This window comes from Amia ocellicauda, chromosome 4, assembly GCF_036373705.1.
Source record: "Amia ocellicauda isolate fAmiCal2 chromosome 4, fAmiCal2.hap1, whole genome shotgun sequence".
Classification (NCBI taxonomy): Eukaryota; Metazoa; Chordata; class Actinopteri; order Amiiformes; family Amiidae; genus Amia; species Amia ocellicauda.
The window spans coordinates 46,487,953-46,514,284 of NC_089853.1; the positions used below are offsets into that span (position 1 = coordinate 46,487,953).

General features: G+C 42.3%; 1 protein-coding gene and 2 non-coding genes across 3 annotated transcripts; all 3 read left to right on the forward strand.

The window, feature by feature from the left end:
- Positions 1 to 2,718: 2,718 nt before the first annotated feature.
- LOC136748980 (U5 spliceosomal RNA) lies at positions 2,719 to 2,832 on the forward strand. The gene has a single exon (XR_010816692.1). It is a non-coding gene; the product is annotated as a U5 spliceosomal RNA (small nuclear RNA).
- Positions 2,833 to 7,400: 4,568 nt separating this feature from the next.
- Positions 7,401 to 7,515, forward strand: LOC136748979 (U5 spliceosomal RNA). The gene has a single exon (XR_010816691.1). It is a non-coding gene; the product is annotated as a U5 spliceosomal RNA (small nuclear RNA).
- Positions 7,516 to 20,230: 12,715 nt separating this feature from the next.
- On the forward strand, positions 20,231 to 25,955 carry LOC136748660 (myosin regulatory light polypeptide 9). The gene is made up of 4 exons (XM_066702604.1): positions 20,231 to 20,348; positions 23,720 to 23,921; positions 24,389 to 24,550; positions 24,704 to 25,955. The coding sequence occupies exons 2-4, from the start codon at positions 23,738 to 23,740 to the stop codon at positions 24,877 to 24,879; spliced, it is 522 nt and encodes a 173-aa protein (XP_066558701.1). The 5' UTR covers positions 20,231 to 20,348; positions 23,720 to 23,737; the 3' UTR covers positions 24,880 to 25,955.
- Positions 25,956 to 26,332: the final 377 nt, after the last annotated feature.

Genomic DNA, 26,332 nt, shown 5'->3' on the forward strand with positions numbered 1-26,332 from the left:
AATGAGTAACGTACTTTATGAAATTAAAACAGGTTAAACAAATCACCACAAATCTCTTTGTTTCTCACATATTTTCCTTTAACTGAAACAATTGTCTCCATATGAAACATGTCGGCTGCTGGCATTTGATGCACACAGTAATCAATATGAATTGGAAGGAACTGACTATGATTATTGTAAAGGCATTGACTGTTTAGACGGGCATGGCAACTAATAGCTCCACATCTTTTAAAGTCCAAGCCACTGCAAATCTAGGCAGACAGGCCTCACAGACAGCTCTCCCTTACTAAGAGGACAATATAAAATCTCACTGACGACTTTTAGTTCATCTCATAAAACGAATCGAGAGATCAGTAAAATTTTCAGTGAATCGAAAGAGTTTTTTGTTAAATTATCTCCTTTTTGTGAACAAGCCAAACAGAGTTGGTTGCAATTTCAATTTCACCTGCACGAGAAGCCAGAACAGATATTACAACACATTATATGGCTCAAATCAAATATACTAATACATAGACAAAACTTTCTTTATGGGGATTTTTTTTTTAATAATGGTGTGATTTTTCTGAAAGGTATGAACAATAATGATGGAAAGATGTCACATTTACAGCTGGACAAAGTATGGGGGAAGGTCTGCTCACTCCAAAGTTACAACCTACCAACTGCGGCCTGATACTGCAGAAATGGAGGAGTCGAGTGGGTGAGGGGGAAGGAAGTGAACTCGTTTGTCCACCTTATATTAAAGAGCAGAACTGGCTAAAACACATTCCAATAAACAGAAAAATATATCCGATTCTGGCGGTCATATATATGGGGCATCAAGCGACCCCAGGCAGCTGTTTTGGTTACAGGTTCAGGAGTGGTTGAAAATGCAAATTAATTTACAACCAACTCTGCTGATAGCTATGTTGGGTGAGTAATATTCAAACAATTAATAATATAATAATTCTTCTGTCAGAATCTTAATTTTTCAATCACAGTCTGTGAATACTGTGTTTAGAAAGGTTCAGAAGCTGAGGGATGATGGGACTGATCAGTAGGCAACTGGTGTGACAAAAAAAACAAATTTAACTTTGAGAATTGTGTATTGCTATGTGACTGCTATGAGAAGTACCGTGTTAAAGCCATGTATGTAACATACACGTAACACAACTGTATGTCAAAAAGTTTGTAAAAACAAGGTTACTTCTGTCCTCCTAAAGCAGTGGAGAGCAACCTAAATTAATCAGTGGGCCACAAGTCTGGGTGTCAAATAAGTGCCTGCATGGGCCGCAAGACCCATTTAACCACAGTTACAGGCCCACACGCTACATTTTAATTTAAAAATAGAAATAAATGCAATACATACATATCAACAATGTATTAAAGGAGTAACACATTGATTAAAAATAAGCAGTTGTCATAAATATATTACTTTATTCTTATTTTTTTTACTTTGGGGGGTCGGGGGTGGGGGTCGTGGGCCGCAAGTGGATGTACTTTGTGCCGCAGGTTGCCCACCACTGTCCTAAAGGGTGAAATTAAACATTAAAAATTAAAAATTAAAATCAGGTGTTACAGAACCGTCGCCGTTAATAACCAATGCACCCCAGTTTTTTAATAAAAATTCTGTTGGCTATATATATTACAATTACATACCACTAGTCGTCTGACCCAGGATATGTTCCATTTTAAAGAAATTTTACGTTTCGGCTAACTTTTTCTCGCTATGGTCAGCGCCATTTTGGATTTCAAAACGAGGCTATGAAATGAACGTGACGTAGTGGAGGCCCCCGCACTGCCTTCAGACTAGCAGGTACAAAGTGCTTTTGTTCACACACCAGGCTTAGCAAGCACTGCAATTTGAGTAAGATAAGTAAATTATTATTGTTGATCAGAGTTTTTATTGTTCAAGCAATGTAAAACAAACTAATCCAGATGTGACACCCAACTCTCTCTCCCTCTCCCTGCGTCCTCTGCTCTCCCAGCTGTGGCTCTGGCACAGCGCATAACCTGACACCTGCCATAGCTTCACCCACAGGCTAACTTAGAGTTGAAGTAAATCTTTCCATTGAAAATGGCCGAAGTCTACGGCGACACAGTCACTGATGCTGACAGGTGGAGACTTCGGCTGGCTCACACACCCCGTTGTCCAGCACACCAGCAATCTCCCAAAACACAGAGACCCCTCCTCAAAGATTTCAATAACCAACTGTATTTTTTAACGGCACTTCTGTCATTTAGAAACTGAGTGTTGTGCCCGGTTTGTAATTTTGTACTGTATTTAGCACTTTTGTTTTCCTCACTTGTCCTGCAAGTCGCAATGGATAACTAGTGCCTCTGTATGAGGGGCCGTTCAATTCAAAATTAACAGAAAAAAGAAATCATATACCAAAGTGGATATATCATCTATCAGAAAAAATATTTCATATACCAAAATGGATATTTCATATAGTAGAAATAATAATTAACACACAGACCACTTTCACACACAAACAGACAATTTCACAGACAGACACACACACTTACAGACACACACAAACACACACTCACTCTCACACAGAGACAGACACAGAGACACACACACACACATACATACATATATACATACATACATATATATGGAAAAGAAACATTACAAGTATAAATCACAATGAGATGTAATAAAGTACAGAAAAACAAAATGTAATAAAATGTGATCTTTAATACACACAAATATGTAAGGCTGGTCGGAAGCGTCTTGGACTCGGGTTCCTCTTCATTACGTATAACGCTGTTGCCTTTCGCTGAAGCTTTCCGTGGAGGGGAACGTGGATGAGTTTGTACATTCTTGGGAGGATCTGCCTTATTGGTGCGGAGCTGTGATCCAGGTGAACAGCAGATCGGGCATAGGTGGGCATGTGGGCGGAGGAGGAGGAAGGCCGGTCAAGCAAATAAGCTAGCTAAGATACGCAGCAGCAGCAAGCAGCCCCCCCATCCAGCAAGCCAGCCAGTCTGAGTGGTTGACAGACGGCAAGCAACGGAATGTATGTGCTCTGTGATGTCATAGCAGTCAGCTGAGAGAGAGGTTTGTGATGTCATCGCTGAGCTGGTTGGCTCTATGTGTCTTGCTGGCTGTGTGAGTGTGTGTGTGTGTGTGTGTGTGTGTGTGAGAGAGAGTGTTTGTGTGTATGTGTGTGTGTGTGTGTGTGTGAGAGAGAGAGAGTGTGTGTGTGTGTGTGAGAGAGAGTGTGTATGTGTGTGTGTGAGAGAGAGAGAGTGTGTGTGTGAGAGAGAGAGACAGAGAGAGTGTGTTTGTGTGTGTGTGTGAGAGAGAGCGAGTGTGTGAGTGTGTGTGCGTGTGCGAGTGTGTGTGTGTATGTGTGTGTGTATATGTGTGTGTGAGAGAGTGTGTGTGTGTGAGTGTGGGTGGGTGGGTGGGTGTGTTAGTGTCTGTCTGTCTGTCTCTCTCTCTCTCGCTCTGTAGATGCATCATAGGGAACATATGTAACAATCTCTGTTTTTGTTTACCAAAAATGTGAATGAACGTATTTCAAGTGGGTTTTGCCTTGGTTGGAAACATTTTAAGATTATTTATGAAGTGTAAAGACTAAAATCTCCATAGTTTTCAATGTATGTGCCATTCAGTAGCGTTCATGTTACAGATGTGCCCTATGCAGTGGTAGGGTCAATAAAATGTAATTAAAACTTTATTTTAGCAATTATGGAGGGGAAGAAATGCAAATAGAGGGTCCCCACTAATTATCTAATTTATCAACAACTTTAAAATTAGGTCTTACGAAGCTGCCAAAAATGTTGTATAATCGTATGTGTGTTCATACACCGGCTGCTAAAAGCCTGATAGCTTTGACTATATATTTTTTTTTCTCGTGAAGCACAAATGCTATTTGCTTGATTTTTACAGGGTATGTTATAAATACCATTCTTATGAAGCCTGACAAATTCTATGCTGTAATATTGAATATTTTCAAAGTTACATCATTTGTTTGTTTTTCCTATCATGTTACAAATGTTCCCTATGTGAAAGATGCATTATATCTTAATAACGTCTAAACAATTAAAGATATACGGATTATTATTTTCGGTAAAGTTATAACACATTGCTATTAACTATGTGTGTCAGTAAAAGTTTAAAAAATCCTAACAGTTTTTTATTGATCCTGCAAAATAAGTGTTTAGGGAACATTTGCAACTTAAAGTTATGGTTAGGGTTAGGGTTAGGGTTATGAATATAATTGATATATAGAATTGTTAAGAAGTGTAAATGTTTACATTCCATTTTACATGGATGGTCTGAAAGTTTCAGTTCTATATTCGGTTTGGAAACCGTTTTTTTCTATGTGTGTATATGAAAGATATACATCTATACAACATCTTCACTATTAAGGATAAACGCATTATTATTTTCGGCATTGTTAAAGCACATTGGTATTATCTATGTGTATCTTTAAAAGTTTAAAATTCCTAAAGGTTTTTTTATTGATCTTGCAAAATAAGTGTTTAGGGAACATTTGTAACATAGAGATAGGGTTAGCCACTGGGTAAGGGTTACATCTTCAACAGTAAGTTTATTCATGTTAATTATTCTCATCAATGTTAAAGAACAATACGTTCTATTATGTGTGTCGATAAAATGCTGATATTCCATAACGTTTGCTTGTGTATTCTGCAAAACACATATTTAGGGAACATTTGTAACATTAGGGTTACGATTTGCCATAGACGCGGAATGAGTTTGATTGTGATGTTAAATAGGGTTTAAAGACGCAGTCGCCTCGGTGCTGATTATTATTGCTGTGTTTCTCCACTTCTACTCCACGCTTGGGAACGCCCACATCCAGTGACGTCAGCGTTTGGTTCCAAAACCAGTGGAAAAGCGGGCCGGTCCACAAAAAGATCTGCTGGATCCCAGGCCGAGCAGCGGCTCCGGCTCCAGCACCGGCACCATGTCGGTGGAAAAGCGCTAAGTGAGCTCACAGTGAGCTCAGTGTAATGTCTGTTCTGGTGAGCTCACAGTGTGACCTAGTCGTGAGTTCACGTCTTCACTGGGTAGTCCTTGACAACTTAATTGACTCAATTCTTGGGCTTAATTGGTCAAAATTACCATTGGTTGAAGCTACTCAGGGACTGATGTGTAGAGAGACTTATTAAACCTGCAGGATTGTGGTTTTCCCAGAACAGAATTAACCAGGTCACCACAAAGGAACATGGTAGGTGCTATTGCAACATGGATTACACAAATACATTGAAATCCAACTTTGCAATGGTCCTTGGGCCATTGTGTGGTGATGCAGATCACTTCAGCACGAATTTTGCAGTGTCTGGACTACAACTCCAGGGACTACTGTGCAGTGGTCCGGACCTCAGAAACTGTATGCATATGAACACTGAAGTAGGCATCATAACTGTAGCCAATACTTTGTGGTTAAAATACTTAATTTAATCCCTGTATTGTATGGAATAATAATAACAACTGTAAAACACAAGAGAAGGGCCTAATAATAAATACAATACACAATAGACTAGAACCCTTAGAATATAATAATATGAACATCTTCATGATTAGTATGATTGTAGTTTGGATAATATATTAATGCAAGTTGATAACATATGTTTTAGGAATTGTGTCCAAAAAACTAAAATAATTGCTTTAGGGACCACTGCTCTTTTATTCCAAACCAATGTATAGCCCACTTTTCTTTTAAATTATGTTTAAAACAACATTGAAGAAGCAGTGGTTAGTTCTGAATCAATCATATTGACCCCCCTCGCTCAATCTGTAAGTCCTGCAGCAAACATTGGAATAGGCATAGGTATTTGCACAGACTGGTATAAATTTCCCTTATAACTAACCAAATGTCATTTTTGTTGTTTCAAAAGTGCTCAACATCTTACCAGTATGTCCATTTAGTATGTCACAAAGGTTCCCTAATTCGTTTTACAAATGTTCCCTGTATGTTACGAATGTTCCCTAATTTATGTTACAAGTGTGCCCTAGCACCTCTCTCTCTCTCTCAATTCAGTGCATTTGTATTGTCAAAGCAATTGGACATGCATACATACATACATACATATACACTCACCTAAAGGATTATTAGGAACACCTGTTCAATTTCTCATTAATGCAATTATCTAACCAACCAATCACATGGCAGTTGCTTCAATGCATTTAGGGGTGTGGTCCTGGTCAAGACAATCTCCTGAACTCCAAACTGAATGTCTGAATGGGAAAGAAAGGTGATTTAAGCAATTTTGAGCGTGGCATGGTTGTTGGTGCCAGACGGGCCGGTCTGAGTATTTCACAATCTGCTCAGTTACTGGGATTTTCACGCACAACCATTTCTAGGGTTTACAAAGAATGGTGTGAAAAGGGAAAAACATCCAGTATGCGGCAGTCCTGTGGGCGAAAATGCCTTGTTGATGCTAGAGCTCAGAGGAGAATGGGCCGACTGATTCAAGCTGATAGAAGAGCAACTTTGACTGAAATAACCACTCGTTACAACCGAGGTATGCAGCAAAGCATTTGTGAAGCCACAACACGTACAACCTTGAGGCGGATGGGCTGCAACAGCAGAAGACCCCACCGGGTACCACTCATCTCCACTACAAATAGGAAAAAGAGGCTACAATTTGCACAAGCTCACCAAAATTGGACAGTTGAAGACTGGAAAAATGTTGCCTGGTCTGATGAGTCTCGATTTCTGTTGAGACATTCAGATGGTAGAGTCAGAATTTGGCGTAAACAGAATGAGAACATGGATTCATCATGCCTTGTTACCACTGTGCAGGCTGGTGGTGGTGGTGTAATGGTGTGGGGGATGTTTTCTTGGCACACTTTAGGCCCCTTAGTGCCAATTGGGCATCGTTTAAATGCCACGGCCTACCTGAGCATTGTTTCTGACCATGTCCATCCCTTTATGACCACCATGTACCCATCCTCTGATGGCTACTTCCAGCAGGATAATGCACCATGTCACAAAGGTCGAATCATTTCAAATTGGTTTCTTGAACATGACAATGAGTTCACTGTACTAAACTGGCCCCCACAGTCACCAGATCTCAACCCAATAGAGCATCTTTGGGATGTGGTGGAACGGGAGCTTCGTGCCCTGGATGTGCATCCCACAAATCTCCATCAACTGCAAGATGCTATCCTATCAATATGGGCCAACATTTCTAAAGAATGCTTTCAGCACCTTGTTGAATCAATGCCACGTAGAATTAAGGCAGTTCTGAAGGCGAAAGGGGGTCAAACACAGTATTAGTATGGTGTTCCTAATAATCCTTTAGGTGAGTGTATATATATGGAAAAGAAACAATACAATTATAAATCACAATAAGATGTAATAAGTACAGAAAAACAAAATGTAATAAAATGTGATCTTTAATACACACAAATATGTAATGCTGGTCGGAAGCGTCTTGGACTTGGGTTCCTCTTCATTACGTATTACGCTTTTGCCTTTTGCTAAAGCTTTCCGTGGAGGGGAACGTGGATGAGTTTGTACGATTCTTGGGAGGCTCTGCCTTGTTGGTGCGGAGCTGTGATCCAGTTGAACAGCAGATCGGGCATAGGTGGGCATGTGGTCGGAGGAGGAGGAAGGCCGGTCAAGGAAAAAAGCTTGCTAAGGTACGCAGCAGCAGCAAGCAGTACCCCCATCCATCCAGCCAGCCAGTTTGGCTGGCAGTGACTGAGTGGTTGACAGACGGCAAGCAATGGAATGTACGTGCTCTGTGATGTCATAGCAGTCAGCTCAGAGAGAGGTTTGTGATGTCATCGCTGAGCTGGCTGGCTCTGTGTGTCTTGCTGGCTGTGTGTGTGTGTGTGTGTGTGTGTGTGTGTGAAGACTCTGTATAGGAAGTTGAAGAAAGTGTTTTGTGATAATTATATAATGTTTTATATTAATACTAGCATTAGAAGTAGCTTGTATACAGACTGAGCAGATTAGCTTTAGCAGGCTAAGCAAAACGTCAACAAGGTTAATTTGTTAGAAACTCCTGTCAGTAATAAAAGATCACACAGTGCCGAAATAGCCTACAGCTGTTTGCTGAAAATTTGTTTATGACTTAATCGTTTCTCCAGATAGGCAGGAATTGTTTCTGTTAATGAGCGATTGACACTAGGTAAATGACGACCGTGGGATCGCATCTTCCTAGTGCACATCAAAGACAGACATCTGCTTTTTGGATCCATCACCTCTCCACGGGAGGACAGATTGTTAACGGACCCGGAATTGTATCTTCTGATTGGATGAACGGCCATAAGATGTTACGTCATTTTCCTATAAAGTTGCTCTCATGTTTGTAAACATTAAGTCTCACTGAAGGAGTTTTCCTGATGTGGTGCTTCCGAGTCGGCTTGATTAACGTTCTATTTGCTTTATCTCAACGACTTCTCCACTTATTTCTGAGACGGTTCTACAGTGTGTGTGTGAGTGGGTGGCTGTGTTAGTGTCTGTCTGTCTGTCTCTCTCTCTCTCTCTCTCGCTCTGTAGATGCATCATAGGGAACATATGTAACAATCTCTCGTTTTGTTTACCAAAAATGTGAATGAACGTATTTCAAGTGGGTTTTGCCTTGGTTGGAAACGTTTTAAGATTATTATTATTTTGCTAAAGCTTTCCGTGGAGGGGAACGTGGATGAGTTTGTACAATTCTTGGGAGACTCTGCCTTGTTGGGGCGGAGCTGTGATCCAGGTGATACCAGGTGATACCTATAAAATATCAGAAGTCTTTCCCTACCATCCAAACAATTTAGGGAAACAATAAAAAAGGCAGACAGAATGTTAGGGCATCTTGTCAAAAGTGTAGAATTGAGAACAAGGGCAGTAATGTTAAGACTGTACAATGCACTAGTTCGACCTCATCTGGATACTGTGGACAGTTCTGGGCTCCACACTTCAAGAAAGATATTGCTGCTCTAGAGGCAGTTCAGAGGAGAGCAACCAGACTTATTCCAGGTCTGAAGGGAATGTCCTACTGAGAGACTGAGGGAACTGAACCTTTTCACCCTGGAACAGAGGAGACTACGTGGGGACTTGATTCAAGTCTTCAAAATCATGAAGGACATCGACCACATCAAACCAGAGGAGCTTTTCCAGATCAGCAGGGACACACGCACCCGGGGACTCAAATGGAAATTGGGCTTCAAGGCATTCAAGACAGAAAACAGGAGACACTTCTTCACACAGAGAGTTGTCACAATCTGGAACAAACTCCCCAGCGATGTGGTAGAAGCTGAAAATGTGGGAACATTTAAAAATAGACTGGATAGGATCCTTGGATCACTCAGTTATTAATGGACACCAAATGAGCACGATGGGTCGAATGGCCTCCTCTCGTTTGTAAACTTTCTTATGTTCTTATGTTCTTATGGGTCATAGCAGACTGGACATATTCTCACTCCTCCTCACATCACTAGTGTTTAGCTGTTACAGTTTCTTCAGAGTTATATTTGTACTATATTACCTTGTTATAGTTTTAAAATGTATTTTCATTTAATCGTGTTGTTCTGCAAAGTTAATACTTTTTATATACATTAATGCATTAAGTAAAACACACATGCTATTATTCTTTTAGAAAAAAATAATACTAATCGTTCATGTTATTTATTGTTTGTTTTTGATTGTTATAAATTGTTTTAGTTCACAAGTGTTTTGTTTTCTTTTTTTCACCTTTTTAATAAGTGCAAATAAGTGCTGTTTTTAATTTGACCTTTTTTTATATATTTGCACTGTATATAATGTTACATAAGGGTCCAGGAATTGAATGTTTCACTCATAACATATTTTTCAGACATTAATACATCGTTTATTTGTTTTTTTGTTGTTGGTTTTTTTGCATGTAAATATTCATAACACTGTTGTTTACACCTCCAACCCCCCACCTTTTGGAGTGTCCTCTTTATTGACAGTTCAGATAAACCTAGCTGGCTCTGAATGTCTCAACTCAACTCACTAAAAGGGGCTTCTTAATGCACAGTGTTAAAGATGCATTCCAGTGATGTTGGGGGGTTCTGTACCCATTCTGTCCAATCAGCAAATGCTCAGGGATGTGTCCATATTGAAGCACTTTTGGGGTGAGGTTAGTGGAGAAGTTGTCTATATTGTCTATTGTGTTCATGGCAATAAGGTATCACTGTTGTCTATTGTGTTAATGTCCATTTTAAAATAAATGTTGTCACTAGCAAATGGTAGCAGATATGGTGGCACATTGTTGCTGGATTGTTTTGAATAGCCCATCTTATCCTTGTAATTTACTTCAATCTTAGCTTACAAACTCAGTTTTTATAAGCCATTTTACAAAATAATCTTCCTGGTGGAGCTTGCCCCCAGACCCCTGTGGCAGATGTCAGCCCTCTGTAATAATCATAGCCCCCTTATGGCTCCCCCATTTTCTAAATCCTAGAATCGCCCCTGGTCTGCTCTCAGTTCTGCTTGTGGAATATCCCGTTTCTCATTTCCCTCTCTGATACAGCAACCCTAAACAAGTCACCATCGACTCTGGGCCCCTGGGCCCCCGGGCCCCCCTGCAGAGCCCAGCTCCCCTCACTGCTCAGCTTACACACTGGAGACTCTGTGTGTTTGTCTGGCACAATCACTTACTGATCCACACACAGCAGGGGCCGCAGAAAAAATCTAATAATAATAATAAGTGAAAACCCAGAACAACATATTACTTCAGATCAAGTCTTTTCATTGGAAGCTTTTTTACATTTTTTTTACATATTTTCATATTTTGTTTTGACAAGTAACTATTTAATATAATTTATTTACAGTGAATAACACAATTTAAAAATATTCAAATTAAGTGTATCAGAAAGAAAATATAAATTGTAATGTTCTTTTAACACTGTGTTTGTGCACAATTTGATATTCTTTTACCTTAATTATTTATGTAATTAATCATGTTATTTATTTACTTTCAGCGCACTTTTCTTTTACATATTCATGTGTAGTTTAATTTGGTGTGGAGCTGCTAATTAGTAAAATACTGTTTTATTGTGGGAGTATTTTACATTACAAATGATAAAACAATACAAAATGTTAATACTTGTGATTAAAAAAAATTAAATAAATTCTAAAATCACAAAAAAAAAACTTGTACAATCTTAAAGTGACAAAACCCAAAATACAAGTGATTCAAGACAAAATGATTCAAGACAAAATGCTTTAAGCAATCAAATCAAATGTGTTAAGATGGAAAACTGCCAAAAAAACCCACAATTAAACAAAATAGTCAAATGCATTGAAATTAACAGGAAATGCAACAGATAAATCATAAAACAATTAAAACAATAAAAATAAAAACAAAAACAAAAATCGATCTGATGCATTCAAAATCAAATTCAAAACGGTCAATGCATTTGACAAAGGAACAAAACATAACAAGTTAATTTAAAATCAATACATTTCATTAAAAGCAATTTAAAATCATTTTTAAAAGCAAGCATTTCTCAGTAAAAGATTTAAAGATCTTGGACTCGGGCTCCAGCAGTGGGAGTATCTGTCCCCGGAGGTGGGGTCCCATCACGAGATCCTGAGCTCCCCCAGATCTTGAATGTGCCAGTTCTTGAAGGCTTCATCCTTGCCCCTCTGATGGATCTCCAGATTGATGTAGTCTCGGACAAAGACCGCTTGTTAAAGAAACAGATGTTCCGTCCCTCCCACAGGGCCTGTTTCACTGCGCAGACGACAACGCCACCAGCACCTCAGGGATGTAGATGTTATTCCCCTCACTGGTCCATAGAGGATCTGCTGGGCGGTCCCCCGCACAGGAACGGCAAACCTGCGGAGGAATGGTAAAAACAAGAGCCAGACCCTGCAAGTGGAGGGGCAGTCCCTAAAAATGTGAGCCTCTTTCTCCCTTCCCAGGCAACCCTTGTAGGGCCAGGCCCCTTCTGTACATGAACACTCGGGTGGGGAGACACAGACTCACGGCCATCCAGGAGACATCTTTCTGCATATTTGTGAGGCAAATGTGCGTAGCGTTAGCCCAGATATTCCGGCAGGTTTCGGGAGGAAAATCTTCTATTCTGCTACAGATGGTCTTGTAGTCCCAGGAGACCAGCGCGGCTGGCTTGGAGCACGCTGTTGAACGGCGGGGGATCCCATGAGTGCGGCCTGGTGTTGTCCATGGTGCAGAGGCCGAGTGGTCTCAGGCTGCTGGCACAGTAAAAGCAGTTCATGAAACTCACCTTCTTGCCAGCAGCCTGGATATTCTTTACCACATACGCCAGCCCCTGTGCCTTAATAAGCCGCACAACGTCCGGGACCCCCATACCTCCATCCAGTGTGTCCTTCACCATCTGCACTCGTTTCAGCCTCTCCATTTTACTCCCCCAGACAAACCGAAATATAATTCTATTCACCAATGTAGCGGTATGCCTGTCTGGGGTAAATATCATGCAGACATAGAGAAGAATAGGGAAGAGGATGGCCTTTACGACCAGCACCTTACCAGCCATCCTTAAGGTCCTTGTGCTCCAGCCGTGGATCTTCCTTTGGACCTTAGATAAGGCTTCCTCCCAGCTCCGGGTGCCTGTGTTGGTCCCGTCGATCATGATCCACAAAACCTTGATGAACGGCTTCACACGGAACACGGTGGGCAGGCCCCGGCCGACAGACCATGCCTGAGAGAGGTAGACCTCGCTCTTGGCCTTATTGACAGCAGCCCCCATCGCCCTGCAGAAGCCGTCCAGCAGTTCCTCCACCCTGGCCACAAAGCCACAGCCACGTCGTCCATGTAGGCCAGGGCTTTTAGCTGCTCTCTGCCGGCGCCCGGGAGATGGAAACCTGTCACCCAGACGTCCTGGCAGATCACCTGCACGAACGGCTCCCAACTGAGGACGTACAGCAGGGCCAACAGGGGACAACCCTGTCAAACCCCCGACCTGACCGGGAATGGTTCAGTCAGGTGGTGGTTCACAAGGACCCCGCTGCTTAGGCTGCTGTAAATGATCTTAACCCATTTCCTCAAGCCAAGAGCGAGACCCATCCTCTCCATGACTAGCTGCAGGTATTCGTGGCCCACTCTGTCGAAGGCCTTCTCCTGGTTCAAGCTGATGAGGACCAGGGGAAGCCTTCTCTTGTTCATGGCGTTGTCGACCGCCAATTTCCCCCGGGCACCACAGACCTGGTCGGGAGCCACGACTTGAGGGAGTGGCCGCTGTAGCCGGAGCGTAAGTGCTTTGGCCAGTATCTTGTAGTCGGTGCACAGGAGGCTGACCGGCCGCCAGTTCTTCAGAATACTCTTCTCCATAGAAAGAATACTCTTCTCCATAGAAGGGACCAGTCTACCCTCCCTGTACACCGACCCCAAGACCTGTGCCAGATCTTCCTTAAGCACCTCCCAAAAGATCTTATAGAATTCAGCAGGGATCCCATCGAGACCCGGTGTCCTTCCATAGTTAAGTCTCTTCATCACCTGGGAGAGTTCAGTGGTGGTGATCTCTGGATGCTCCTCCGCCTCCTCGCCCCCCTCCTTGTGGGACTCCAACAGGGACAGAAAGTGATGGATCATATTTTGATCCACCACCTTCTGATCATGCAACTCCCTGTAGAAGTCCCGCACCACTGTCTCGACAGCCTCTCTGCCCTCCACTAGAGGTCTTCACAGGTCCAAAGATGTGTGCCTGACCCCGAAGAGACCCGGAAATGTGCTATCCAGACCTGACCCGAACCCGACTATTATTTGAAAGTTTGGACCCGAACCCATGCAGAACCGAGAAGTGCCGTAAATGTGCTACCCGGACCCGACTATTATTTGAAATCTGGACCCGGACCCGGCCGGGACGCACAGACCCGATTGAACCCGATCAGTACAGATCCCACAGCTAATCGCTATTAACAAGTTAATTTACAAGCTGTGAAAATAAAACTTTGTGTCTTACCTAATGTAATGTTAGTAGCTTCTCTCCTGTACCGGACCGTGAAGCACACAGTCCGTCCTCCTCGCCAAGAAAGCTGGTAAAATAACATCCATGTTGCTCCTCTTGCTGATTGAAAGCGCCTGTATAATCCACTCATTATTTCAGCCTCTAAAGTCCACTTGCTGTCATGGTGGCGGAGGACAAACACGACTTTGCAGCTTTGTCGTTTTTTGTATCTCGCATAATACGATAACTTCCACTGTTGGCCCATTTTGAACTATAATAGCGATGCTCGTTCAGTGCCACAGCCGCTGACGTTAGCATTACTAATCTGCTGTCCTCTGGGCTCTCAGACGTGTCTGCCAAAGATTTATATACAAAGTGAACGAATTCCAACCACGATATCTCAAAAAACGTGCCGACGCCCATAATGCACTTCGGTTTACGTCATCTGTCAAACACACCGATATGGCAGAATAAGTCATGCCTTCTAAATAAAAGAGCCAATCGTCAATTGGTAAAGTCATCGCGTCACTCGGGTATTACACACAATGTTAAACAGATCCGGGACCCGAAGTACAAGAATGGCACCCGACCCGGACCCGGCTGACTGTTTGAAATATGGACCCGAACCCGTATGGGTCCCGGGTCAGGTCCCAGGTCCTCGGGTTCGGGTGGACCCGTGAAGACCTCTACCCTCCACCTCCTGCCCCGAGGAGTCGGTCATGGAGGACATTGCAGGCCGCCTCTCTGTTTTCTTGAAGCAGAAGCGGCTGCATTTCTCATTGTCCTCCATGATGCGGACCCTTGATCTTCTCCTGTTCCTCCCTATAGAGGGCGGAGAGACTCAGTTTCACCCGGGCCACCTCATCAGCCAGGTTGAAGTTGTAACAGACCCAGGCGCTGGAGGCGGGCGTTCAGGTGTGAATATCTCGCCTGCCTCTCGCAAGCTTTCCGTTTCCCTAGCTGAATGAAGTAGCCTTTGGTTCTTTTCTTCACCATCTCCCACCACTCTATGGGAGAATCAAAAAGGTCCTTCAGGGTCCTCCACTCCTCGAGGCATCTGCTAAAGGTCTTAACTACATGAGGGTCATCGAGCAGAGAGGTATTGAGCTTCCGGACCCCAGGCCCCAACTCCTGTGTGCTCGGGATGAGCACCTCTGTCGTCGGAGCCTGTGGTCTGAAAATATATGTGATATAGTTCTGTCCCCCCTCAGTGCACATTTTCACACATTTATTATTTTTATTTATTATAATATGCGTCTTCTCTATTCACATATTTGCAAATTGTCATTGTTTTTGTCTTGTGTAAAATGAAGTTTAGTCAGGGCTCCCAGGATGGGGTTCAATTGTAACACACATTGCATTTGAGCCCATACAGAAAAAACTGTTTTCATGTTAGTGTTTGCAGATTTGTAATATGTCCTGAGTGCCCATTAGATTAGCATAGGATCAAACATTTCTTTCTGGGACAGAATGGTGAAAGCAAGAGGTTTCCTTTTTATTTATTCAAATTGAACAGTTTGAAGACATTTTAAAAGTGAAAATAAAGTCTTCAGTAAAAAATCATATACACGTGTGTCTATAGTCTCCGGGTTTGTTTACACTCTGTTACAGTGTAATGAAAGACACTTAATGAATGATGGAAAGCAAATGTATGAATAAAGACAGTGAAGAAAGGATGAGTCCAGCGCTGGGCCTGCCTGTCTGGACCCATGAAGCACCGGAGCAGCGAGATGAACAGAGGAGCTGAGTCACAGTGAAGACCTACAGCTTTCATACATTCACAGCATGAAGAGTGGGCTGCTTCTGCTTCAGCTGAACAAGGCTGCAAGAGACTGGATATGCAGCCTAAGGAATATAATCAAGACATATAATTTAGTATACATATGTATATATTTAATGTTCTTGTTGGAAAAAGTAAGTATTATCTGTATAAAACAATAAACTGATCAGCCATAACATTATGACCACTGACAGGTGAAGTGAATAACACTGATAATCTCGTTATTATGGCATCTGTCAGTGGGTGGGATATATTAGGCAGCAAGTGAACATTTTGTCCTCAAAGTTGATGTGTTAGAAGCAGGAAAAATGGGCAAGCGTAAGGATCGACTTTGATGAGGGCCAAATTGTGATGGCTAGACGACTGGGTCAGAGCATCTCCAAAACTTCAGCTCTTGTGGGGTGTTCCCGGTCTGCAGTGGTCAGTACCTATCAAAAGTGGTCCAAGGAAGGAAAAGCGTTGAACTGGCAACAGGGTCATGGGCGGCCAAGGCTCATTGATGCAAGTGGGGAGCGAAGGCTGGCCCGTGTGGTCCGATCCAACAGACGAGCTACTGTAGCTCAAATTGCTGAAAAAGTTAATGCTGATAGAAAGGTGTCAGAACACACAGGTCATCGCAGTTTGTTGCGTATGGGGCTGCGTAGCCGGAGACCAGTCAGGGTGCCCATGCTGACCCCTGTCCACTGCCGAAAACGCGTACGATGGGCACATGAGCATCAGAACTGGACCACGGAGCAATGGAAGAAGGTAGCCTGGTCTGATGAATCACGAGTTCAAGGTGATGACTTGGCCTCCAAATTCCCCAGATCTCAATCCAATCGAGCATCTGTGGGATGTGCTGGCCAAACAAGTCCGATCCATGGAGGCCCCACCTCACAACTTGAATCACAACACGTATAACCTTCATACTTAGAGACAAATAGGCTAACATACTGTAAATTAGGGTATCTTGGTACAGAAACAAGGAGATAATGTAACAGATGCTCATATTGTTTAAACATATAAGTTGTGTAACTAAGTTGATCATAATAAATGGGTACCTGTCCAAGTTTCAAACACAAATGACAGTGTAGTAGTAGCTCAAGCTATAAATGTTTTGAAAACTCAAGTCTTCACCATTACTCCCAGTTCATATGTACATGTTGCTGCTCTGGCGCTTTAAGTGTTAAGGACCAGCGCTGGACGCTTAATTTCTTTCACCAATGTGCTTTCCATGATCCATTAAGTGTTTTCATTGTACTTTATCAGAGTATGAATACACCTGAAGACTAAATACACACATGTATGTGATTCTTTATTTAAGACTTTTTTCACTTTTAAAATAGTTTGAAACACATTTCCAAGGGTTGCTTTCTGGCTTTAAGTCCACCATTGTGTTTCAGGACGAAATTGATTATTCTATGCTAATCGAAGGTTGACTCAGACCATGATACAAATCTGCACACACAAAACTAAAAATCGCTTTTTGTATGGGGTCAAAACGAGTGACAACTGCCCCTAACCCTGGGAGACATGGCTAAACTTCATTTACACAGGAGACAAAACACTGAGCTGTAGTAATTGTGTACACATATGAATGATCAAATAATATATGTGAGAATGTGAACTGGGGAGCAGCTATACCACAAAAAGACAATTGGTTCACAAGTTTACAAACATAGCTAGAAATATGTTATTTTGCAATACATCTTTAGATTTTGGTACAGGCAGCTAATTTCTCACAGGCAGGTAGGAAACCGAATTGTGCTGTCAAGAGTGAATTACATCAGTCTACCTTGACTGTGATCAGAGAAATTCAGGTGTTACAAACCACCCCTTGTTACAACTGTCCCTGGTGTCCCCTAGTAGCAGAGTTTAACATTCACCTTCAATCACTGTTAGTAGCCACAAGAGGGCGACAGGGACTGACATTAAAGTGAATAAAGTTAAGTCTTGGTGCTGGGCAGGAAACGGCCTACTTCTGACAGAGCTGAACATTTTCATTAGAACTGAAATCAAAGTTGTTACCAGAGGTGTAAAAGTGCAGATTTGAACATTTACACACATGCTTACATTACAATCTATACAACTTGTATCACAGATTTTAAAAGTGATGGAATGACCGCTTACATTTTTCGTTCAATAGTTTTTTCACCAGAATTCAATTGACAGTCAGCCTGCACAAATACTGACTGGAGCCGCTTTAGTACAATTAAAGTAAATGTTGCATTTGCTGAGCTGCTCTGCAGAATCGCTGTGTGCTCCTGCTCGTTTGTCTTATCATGTGGAGGTTTGCATTACAGAAGGGGAAGCTTGATTTGACTACTCATAATTCCTCCACTGACCTCGAGCATAACAAGGCGAAACACAATACTACTTATCTCTCAGGAATTTACTTATACAAATAGGCCAAATTTCCAGTTTCTTTTTATTGCAGCATTTTATAAGACCGTGCCCAGACTGAGCCCAGATTTCTCATAAGGATAGAAAACAAGGTGTTCACCTCGAAATATGACATATCTCCAAGGACAGGAGTAATTGTGTTCAATGATAGGGCTATTTAAGTTAACTTTTCCACAGCAGTTCATACATCAGCATGCATTAGTGTCACTCTTCTGTAGTGAAGTTTACCATGTTCAGAAAACCTCTTCACACTGAGACTACGCTCACAAACCCCAGCACACAACTCCCACTTCCAAATTTAGAAGTTTCCTTGCCTCTACTGTATACAAAGTCCTTTTTCTGCGTTGGCGCTACAATCAATATATGGTCGTTTTCCCAGCATTGCTGTCATGCCATGGGAGATCGCCGGGGTGATAGTGAGACTGTAAAGCCCTGCAAAACTCTCCCCTCCTCGGTCTGTCCAGCACCTATAACTGACCACCCATCCATTCACAAAGACCAGTGCAATATTTACAACTTTACTATGCACATGGATACTCTACTGACTTTAATCTTTTGAAGTATGATTTCTTACATTAAAAGGTAACAGAAATCGAGACTCATCAGACCAGGCAACATTTTTCCAGTCTTCAACTGTCCAATTTTGGTGAGCTTGTGCAAATTGTAGCCTCTTTTTCCTATTTGTAGTGGAGATGAGTGGTACCCGGTGGGGTCTTCTGCTGTTGTAGCCCATCCGCCTCAAGGTTGTACGTGTTGTGGCTTCACAAATGCTTTGCTGCATACCTCGGTTGTAACGAGTGGTTATTTCAGTCAAAGTTGCTCTTCTATCAGCTTGAATCAGTCGGCCCATTCTCCTCTGATCTCTAGCATCAACAAGGCATTTTCTCCCACAGGACTGCCGCATACTGGATGTTTTTCCCTTTTCACACCATTCTTTGTAAACCCTAGAAATGGTTGTGCGTGAAAATCCCAGTAACTGAGCAGATTGTGAAATACTCAGACAGGCCCGTCTGGCACCAACAACCATGCCACGCTCAAAATTGCTTAAATCACCTTTCTTTCCCATTCAGACATTCAGTTTGGAGTTCAGGAGATTGTCTTGACCAGGACCACACCCCTAAATGCATTGAAGCAACTGCCATGTGATTGGTTGGTTAGATAATTGCATTAATGAGAAATAGAACAGGTGTTCCTAATAATCCTTTAGGTGAGTGTGTATATATATATATATATATATATATATATATATATATATATAATATGTATGTATGTGTATATATATGTCACACATTTTCAGCAAATCGCAGGCTTTGCCTTATAATCCTTTTCACTGTGATTCAATTATTACTTATATGTGCATTTTTTTAGGCAAATACTTACTATGAAATACACCAATGTTCATATTCTCAAAGTGTAGATGGCTCTGTGTAAAACCTAGAACTCCTTAACCAGATGGCTGTAAAAGCATGGTTCTGTGATGTAAATGTGATGGTAACACTTTACAATAAGGTACCATAATTCCTCATTAATTAGATATGAATACCATAGGATTTAAACATGAATACATCATGAACATCATCTGAGTTCTGATGTTGAGCACATGAACCCGCACTTAAAATAACCTTGTTATACATATCATTAACATAAGAACTCAGATGAAGTGCATGACATATTCATGTGTTCATCCTTTGCTATTCATATATTCATTCACAAGGAATCACGGTACCTTATTGTAAAGTGTGAACAATGTGATTATTCATTTCACTGGCAAAACTGAAGCGGCCTTCTTGGACCTTAGTAACTAACTAAATCCAGCAGGGAAAAGGTTAACAGAAACACCTGGTTGCATTTGACAGAAGACAATGGTATCTGGGTGCCCTGCAGACCGTGAGGCTACAGGGCCTTATTAAGGATTGTGTGGCCCTGAATGGCAGACGGTCTGGACTGTGTTTATGCAGAGAGAAACACTGCCCCCCCCACCCCCCTTCTTCCAGATGGGATCCTTCACAAACAGTCGCTGACTCGTTTTTCTCTCTCTAAATAAGGCAGCCTTATCTAAGTTCCTGGAAGTTCAGCATAACTCCCAAATATCCCAAAATCCACTGTGGTGGCAGCAGTCTGCAGCTTGCACATTCTTTTCCCTTCTATGGGTAAATCCCTGAAAGGGGCCGGCTCTGTTTGAAGAAACCTCAGCAGCCCATTGGCTGGGAGGGAGGCGGGGGGTGTACAGCTCAACGCTGATGCTCTAAACAAACTTTTTAGCTAACGGACTGCCTTGGAAGGAGCTCCAGACAAAGGCGAGAGGTCCTAACTAACCACCACCAGAGAAAGAAGGTGAGATGGCCTTTTTGTGTTTGTTTTTCCTCTCCCTTTCCTTCGTGTGGTAGTGCAAGCTTCCCTTTTTGTCTGGGTTTCCACAGTGCAGTTATAGTGCCCTGTCTGAGGGCTAGGCAAGATGGGTAATCCTCAGGAATCGGGCAAAGGGGTGCGAGCTGAGGAGCAGGGCGAGGGGTAACAACTAACTCATCTCTGTCACTTCCAGCTAATCTGGGTTTGGGAAATGGCAAGGCAGGGGATTGCAAAGCTTTTCAAATGCATGAGATGACATCAAGGAATCCCAGGCACTTATTTTCCTGTCAATTCAAGTGGATCTAAATATGTATTTATTGCTTTTAAGTGTGTTTAACCAGAAGAGTCAGGACATGGGTCTGGTGAATTTAAGGTATATTTGACTTGACATATTTTGCTGGCTACAACAAAAAAAAAACTGTGTGACTGTGGGTTTGCTCTGTCCTCTGGAAGAGGAGACTGATTGGCCGGGTGTGTTTGGAGCAGAGGATATGGGAGCAGTCTGGCCTAGTAGTAAGAGAATTGGCACAGCTGGGGATAACAGTGGCAAAGTTTTTGTAGTCTGGCAAGTTGTCCTAAAATGTTACTAATTAAATATTTTTACTGATACATTAATTAAGACAGAGTGTAAATATTCAAGTTTGTCGTTAGAGTACAAGTGTGTGTTTGTGGTCTGTGTTTCTGTTGCGCAGTGCACACTGTGGTTTGGGGGTTACTGTGAGGTAATGCAGTCTTGTGGTCAGAGCAGAGGCATATGCAGTTGGGTTACTTCTTCAGACTACTAAAATGAGGACACCACGGACATGCTGACTAAGGGAGAGGATCGATAAGATTTTCTCCCTGGTGTAAAACTCACACACAACAACCCCACATCCCAGCACTAAGTCTCAACGAGAAATGGGAGCCACCTGAAATCCGAACTGCTTTGAAAGAGCGAAGGAAACGCCATTCTCTGGTTTTGGATCTTGGTTAATGATAATGGTACTTTTTGCGCAGCTTAAAAACAAAAACACGTTTGAAGTTATCAGCTCTGAACTTTTCCCCTGCTGTATCAGTTTACGTGTTATTTAGTTCGGATTCCTTGGCCGCCGCTTTTAACAGGATCAGATAATGTAAACAGACAATCGGGAAATTCTGCGGCCGGCTTTTGATGGCATTAATGCCACACTTTAATAATAATAATAATAATAATAATATATAAAATGGATGTAGAAACCATACATCATACAGATCGAAAGACTGGAATAACTTCAGACTTTATATAAGCATATTCCACTGCACTGAAAAACTGAATATAATCTACCAAATTATGAAAATGATTGATTGTAATCATTCTAATCACTTACAACATTAGAATTCACTGGACAAGGGCCGAATTGAAATGTACTTCACATTTTATTTACTCTACATGCAAATCATACAGATATTTTGTCAGATTGAATGATGACGAGGCAGTTTGGCCTTGTTCTGGGGCTTCTGGTTTGATCTCAGAGAAAAGGGATCAGAAAGTAGATTTGCCTAGTGGTTAGAGATGACAACGTGATCTCATTCAGGGAATATTATGTTTGAGGTGTGGACTGCCAGCTATTTGATGCTGAGGGATTAGATGAGAACTTTGCACTGGAGGTGAGCTTGTGGTTTAGTGCTCAATGTGTAAAGTTTGAGAATGCAATCCGAGCACAATATAGCCTTGTTTTCTTTGGGTGGGAAAAATGCTTTGTAACAGGGGAAGTGAAAACAGTGATGGTTTATTGGTGTATCTGGCAGCAAACACATGGGCCTCTGTGGGGTGTCCTAGGTCGATTGCACATCTAAATGTGCAACACGAATGTCAAGGTTGTTTTACAGAGCATGGTGAGCAAACGGGGAAAGCCTGATGATGATGGTAAAAGAGGTGCAGGGAAAAATGCCCTGGTGCAGATCCAGGGAAATCCCCAGGGGCAACAAACCCTTTGTGCCCAGGCCTACCCACCCTCCTTTTTCAAACATTCTTGTGTCTTCAGAGTCAGGCACTGCAGTCAAATGCTTCACATTTTCCAAGTTGTTCCTGCTCTAGACGCCCAACCTTCCCAATGCTGGGAACAAGGCTAATGAGACACCCCTTAGTTCTGTACTACATGATTGACCACTGACAGAGAGAGCTCCACAGCTGGTACCCATTATCAACCCTCCCTCTCATGGGATTTGTTGCGTTTCTCCACTGCCAGGCTGTAATGTGCGGTTTGGAGCCTGCATAGTCTGCTGAGAGAGTGGCAGCAAAGGGAACAGATTTCCCTCCGTTCCAATATATATTTCACAACAGCTGAAAGACATGCAGAATGTTTTCAATGTAATCTTACAAAAGTGGCGTGCGTTTAGGTTAAAAAATATCAATAAGAATTTTAGCTGCAAATAATCAGTTTATAAATGTTCTCTTTGGGGATAATATAACTTTTTCTCTCATTTTGCTACTGCTGACCTTATACTCTTCCATTTCCATGCTAGCCTTAAAGATTAGTGCTGGGACTGTATTATGACAAGGCATAAACTATTTTTTACAGATCATAATTCTATCAAATATTCACATTAATAGAATCCGCAGCACAGTGTGGAAAATGAAGGGGTTGTCTCCCTTTTCACAATAACAAGAAAAACATGGATGAGATTCTTATCTGTGGCATTTAAATGACATGTTCCTTCCTCCAGACTAATTATATCATAAATCTTAGTTCAGTCAATGCCTAACTATATCAGCGCCCTTGCACACTTCCTGTTATGCCCAGACTACAGCCTCTGTGAGTGGGCAGCCTCAGACTTGGGCAGGACTCACAGGTTCGGACCCACAATCAAATTTTAGGAGGGGTCTAAAAATAGTGAAAGAATGTCCATGGGTTATTCGTTGGTTTGTCACGTGACAATCATCAATTAATGTCTCCCGTAGCTGTGCAGTCCAGCTACCTTACGCTGTGCATTATGTTGAATGTAAACCCCTTGGGCAGCTGTGTTAGAGGTGTCCAGCGGGAAGGAAGCTTTTATGAGGAAGGATGCTCCCATGGACATACTCCAAGGATCTGCCTCAAGCTAAGAAAGGACAGACACAAGACCATGCATAATACTCCTAAAGGTGTTAATGCCTGATTAATTATGTCACAAAACCATTGTTTAACCAGAACAAACTTTCTCTTATGGACTAGATAAGATATGAACAATGCTTTATTTCATGGGCACTTTTTATGTGTTGCATTGTCTCTTGACTTTTCCACATACATTGCGGTCTTAATCTTTGCCATAATTCAAGTCTCTTACCTCAGTGGGCCTTGTACAACCGGCTCTCCCCTGCAGCACTAACCCTAACACTATCCTGCTCACTTGCTCAGGTCCAGCCAGTCGCCACCATGTCCAGCAAGCGTGCCAAGAGTAAGACGACGAAGAAGCGCCCCCAGAGGGCCACTTCCAATGTCTTTGCCATGTTCGACCAGTCACAGATCCAGGAGTTCAAGGAGGCTTTCAACATGATTGACCAGAACCGCGATGGCTTCATTGACAAGGAGGACCTGCACGATATGCTGGCCTCATTGGGTAAGAAATAACAATCGGGTCGAGGATTAGCTGTGGGAGAATAGGCCTTAGAGAGAGAGAGAGAGAAAATATGGGAGAGCAAAAAACAATGAAATTCTTGTCTTGTGCCAAAGACAAGAATCTGAGATGAGTGTCTAACAAGCAGTCACATGATTAGAGGGAAATGTAGTGCATATAATTATGAAGGGATGTGAAAAAATAATGTTATATTATTCTTATTTTTGTCTTTCACATGAGGGAGGGTGTTGGTGGGGTTCTCAGTTTTCGATCTTGTTGATTTTATTTTGAATACAGTGATGTGGGAAAGTTTGTTGTAAACTAAGTGGTGTGTAAATGTATTTTAAAAGAGGAGGTAGAGCAGCCATTTTGACATGGGGGGGCGGTTAAAAGAGACTATAGGTCAGTCTGTGAATATAGGGGACGTTTCTGAGTCAGTGAAAACCAGAGTTTGGTCTTCTCCATGGCAGGTAAGAACCCATCAGACGAATACCTGGAGGGGATGATGGGCGAGGCGCCAGGCCCCATCAACTTCACCATGTTCCTCACCATGTTTGGAGAGCGGCTCAACGGCACTGACCCTGAGGATGTAATCCGCAACGCCTTTGCCTGCTTCGATGAGGAGGGATCCGGTAGGCTAGGGTCCGGCTTTTACCCCGACACTGGCACGCACATGACCCCGAGTCAGTCTGAGAGGCCTGTAGCAAACCAGACCACAAGATATCACATGTATAACACCACTACTATGAATCGTGTCAATACTCTCCGTCCTTTGTCCTCCCCAGGGGTGATTCACGAGGACCACCTGAGGGAGCTGCTGACCACCATGGGCGACCGCTTCAACGACGAGGAGGTGGATGAGCTGTTCCGCGAGGCGCCCATTGACAAGAAGGGCAACTTCAACTACGCCGAGTTCACCCGCATCCTGAAGCACGGTGCCAAAGACAAGGACGACATCTAGGGCGAGCCCACCCTTCCCAGAACCCCCCGTCCATCTAACAGCACTGCCGCTCAATAAAAGACTATCCCCTATCCTTAATCTACACCAGTGCCACACACACACACACACACACACACACACACACACACACACACACACTCTCCCAGAGCCTCCTTTCAAAACTATGGGCTACTTTGATCTTGCGGTCAAAACCACCTTTCATATCCTCTAAAATCAGAACCAACTTGCCTGTCAGATTCCCTACAGGCTGTTTCACATCCCTGCCTGTAAGTGTGCTACACTGCACTGTAATAGCCCACCTGTGGTCAGATAGAAAGCACTTTGTTTTAGGAACCTCTCCCTGTCCAGCAGCTACCGCGGAAGGCCACCCTGCTTCACCCAGCTCTTGGTCTGTGCAGCTTCCTTCCTCTGTGGAAACGCATCACCCACTCACTCTCAGACACACTGCCGTTTCATAGTTCACGAGATCCTTTTGGAGGCTGGCGAAGCTAGACCAAATGTTTGTTTATATTGTAAGTCGCCCTGGATAAGGGCGTCTGCCAAGAAATAAAAATAATAATATATAAAAATGGTTCAGTTTGAAAATGCATTGATCGAATTTGTGAAATTACTGAACTTTTATTTGGTCACGGTAAGACAAAGGATTGTGGGCATAACTAATTTGAAAGGGAGAGGAAATCAAGCATAGGTGGGGCTGTGCAAAGAGTCATTAGGAACTGGAAGACGCCTTCAAAACCAGCATGGACAGATTATGAATTGTGGCAAAAAAACGAAACAAAAAAAAGTTACCAAAACCCTTTCTGGCCTGAAGCCTACTGTAAACATGCCAGCTCTCATTTAATACCAATGAGAAAGCATTATTGATGACACAAGAAGTCTTTAATAACAAACACCATATGTATAGGGAGTTGAGGTCGGTCACTGCTTTAATTTGTATTTTTCTGGACCAAAGAGTTTCAGAAAGAATGAATCTGATTTGGACAGTGAAGCTGCCTCATGTACTGCAGAATTGTAGCCTCCAGTCTAGTGTAACGTTCATTATCTGTAAATGGAAAGAAATAAAGTTTTCCTAACTATTCAAGCTTCCGTTTTCTTTTTTAAATGTATTTGACACAAACTTCTGGAAATAAAGTTAATGTTTACAAATTCTACAAATGGAAATATACTGTATTAACAGTATGTGACACTAATGGAGAGCCATATATGTGTATTAAACATTAAAGCGATGAAAGGGTAAGTAAATCCAATGGTAAACACAAAGGCGTTTGAGATTCTCAGCCCAAACATGCAGAATGAATAATGAATGAACAAACTACATTTTCCAGTTCGATACACTGAGCTGCTGGTGTGTCTGAAGCGTCATTATAAACCATGTGACTTGCTTAGAAAGCGCAAGTGTAGTGGGCTATAAAGAGGTTTAATGTATCTGAACTTAAGCAAAGAAGAAACATTA

Excerpts from the sequence above, each read along its gene's own strand:
- LOC136748660 (XM_066702604.1), top strand. The coding sequence starts at position 23,738 with ATGTCCAGCAAGCGTGCCAAGAGTAAGACGACGAAGAAGCGCCCCCAG. Across the intron at positions 23,922-24,388 it reads CGATATGCTGGCCTCATTGG|GTAAGAACCCATCAGACGAA; the intron begins GTAAGAAATAAC and ends TCTCCATGGCAG. Across the intron at positions 24,551-24,703 it reads CTTCGATGAGGAGGGATCCG|GGGTGATTCACGAGGACCAC; the intron begins GTAGGCTAGGGT and ends TGTCCTCCCCAG.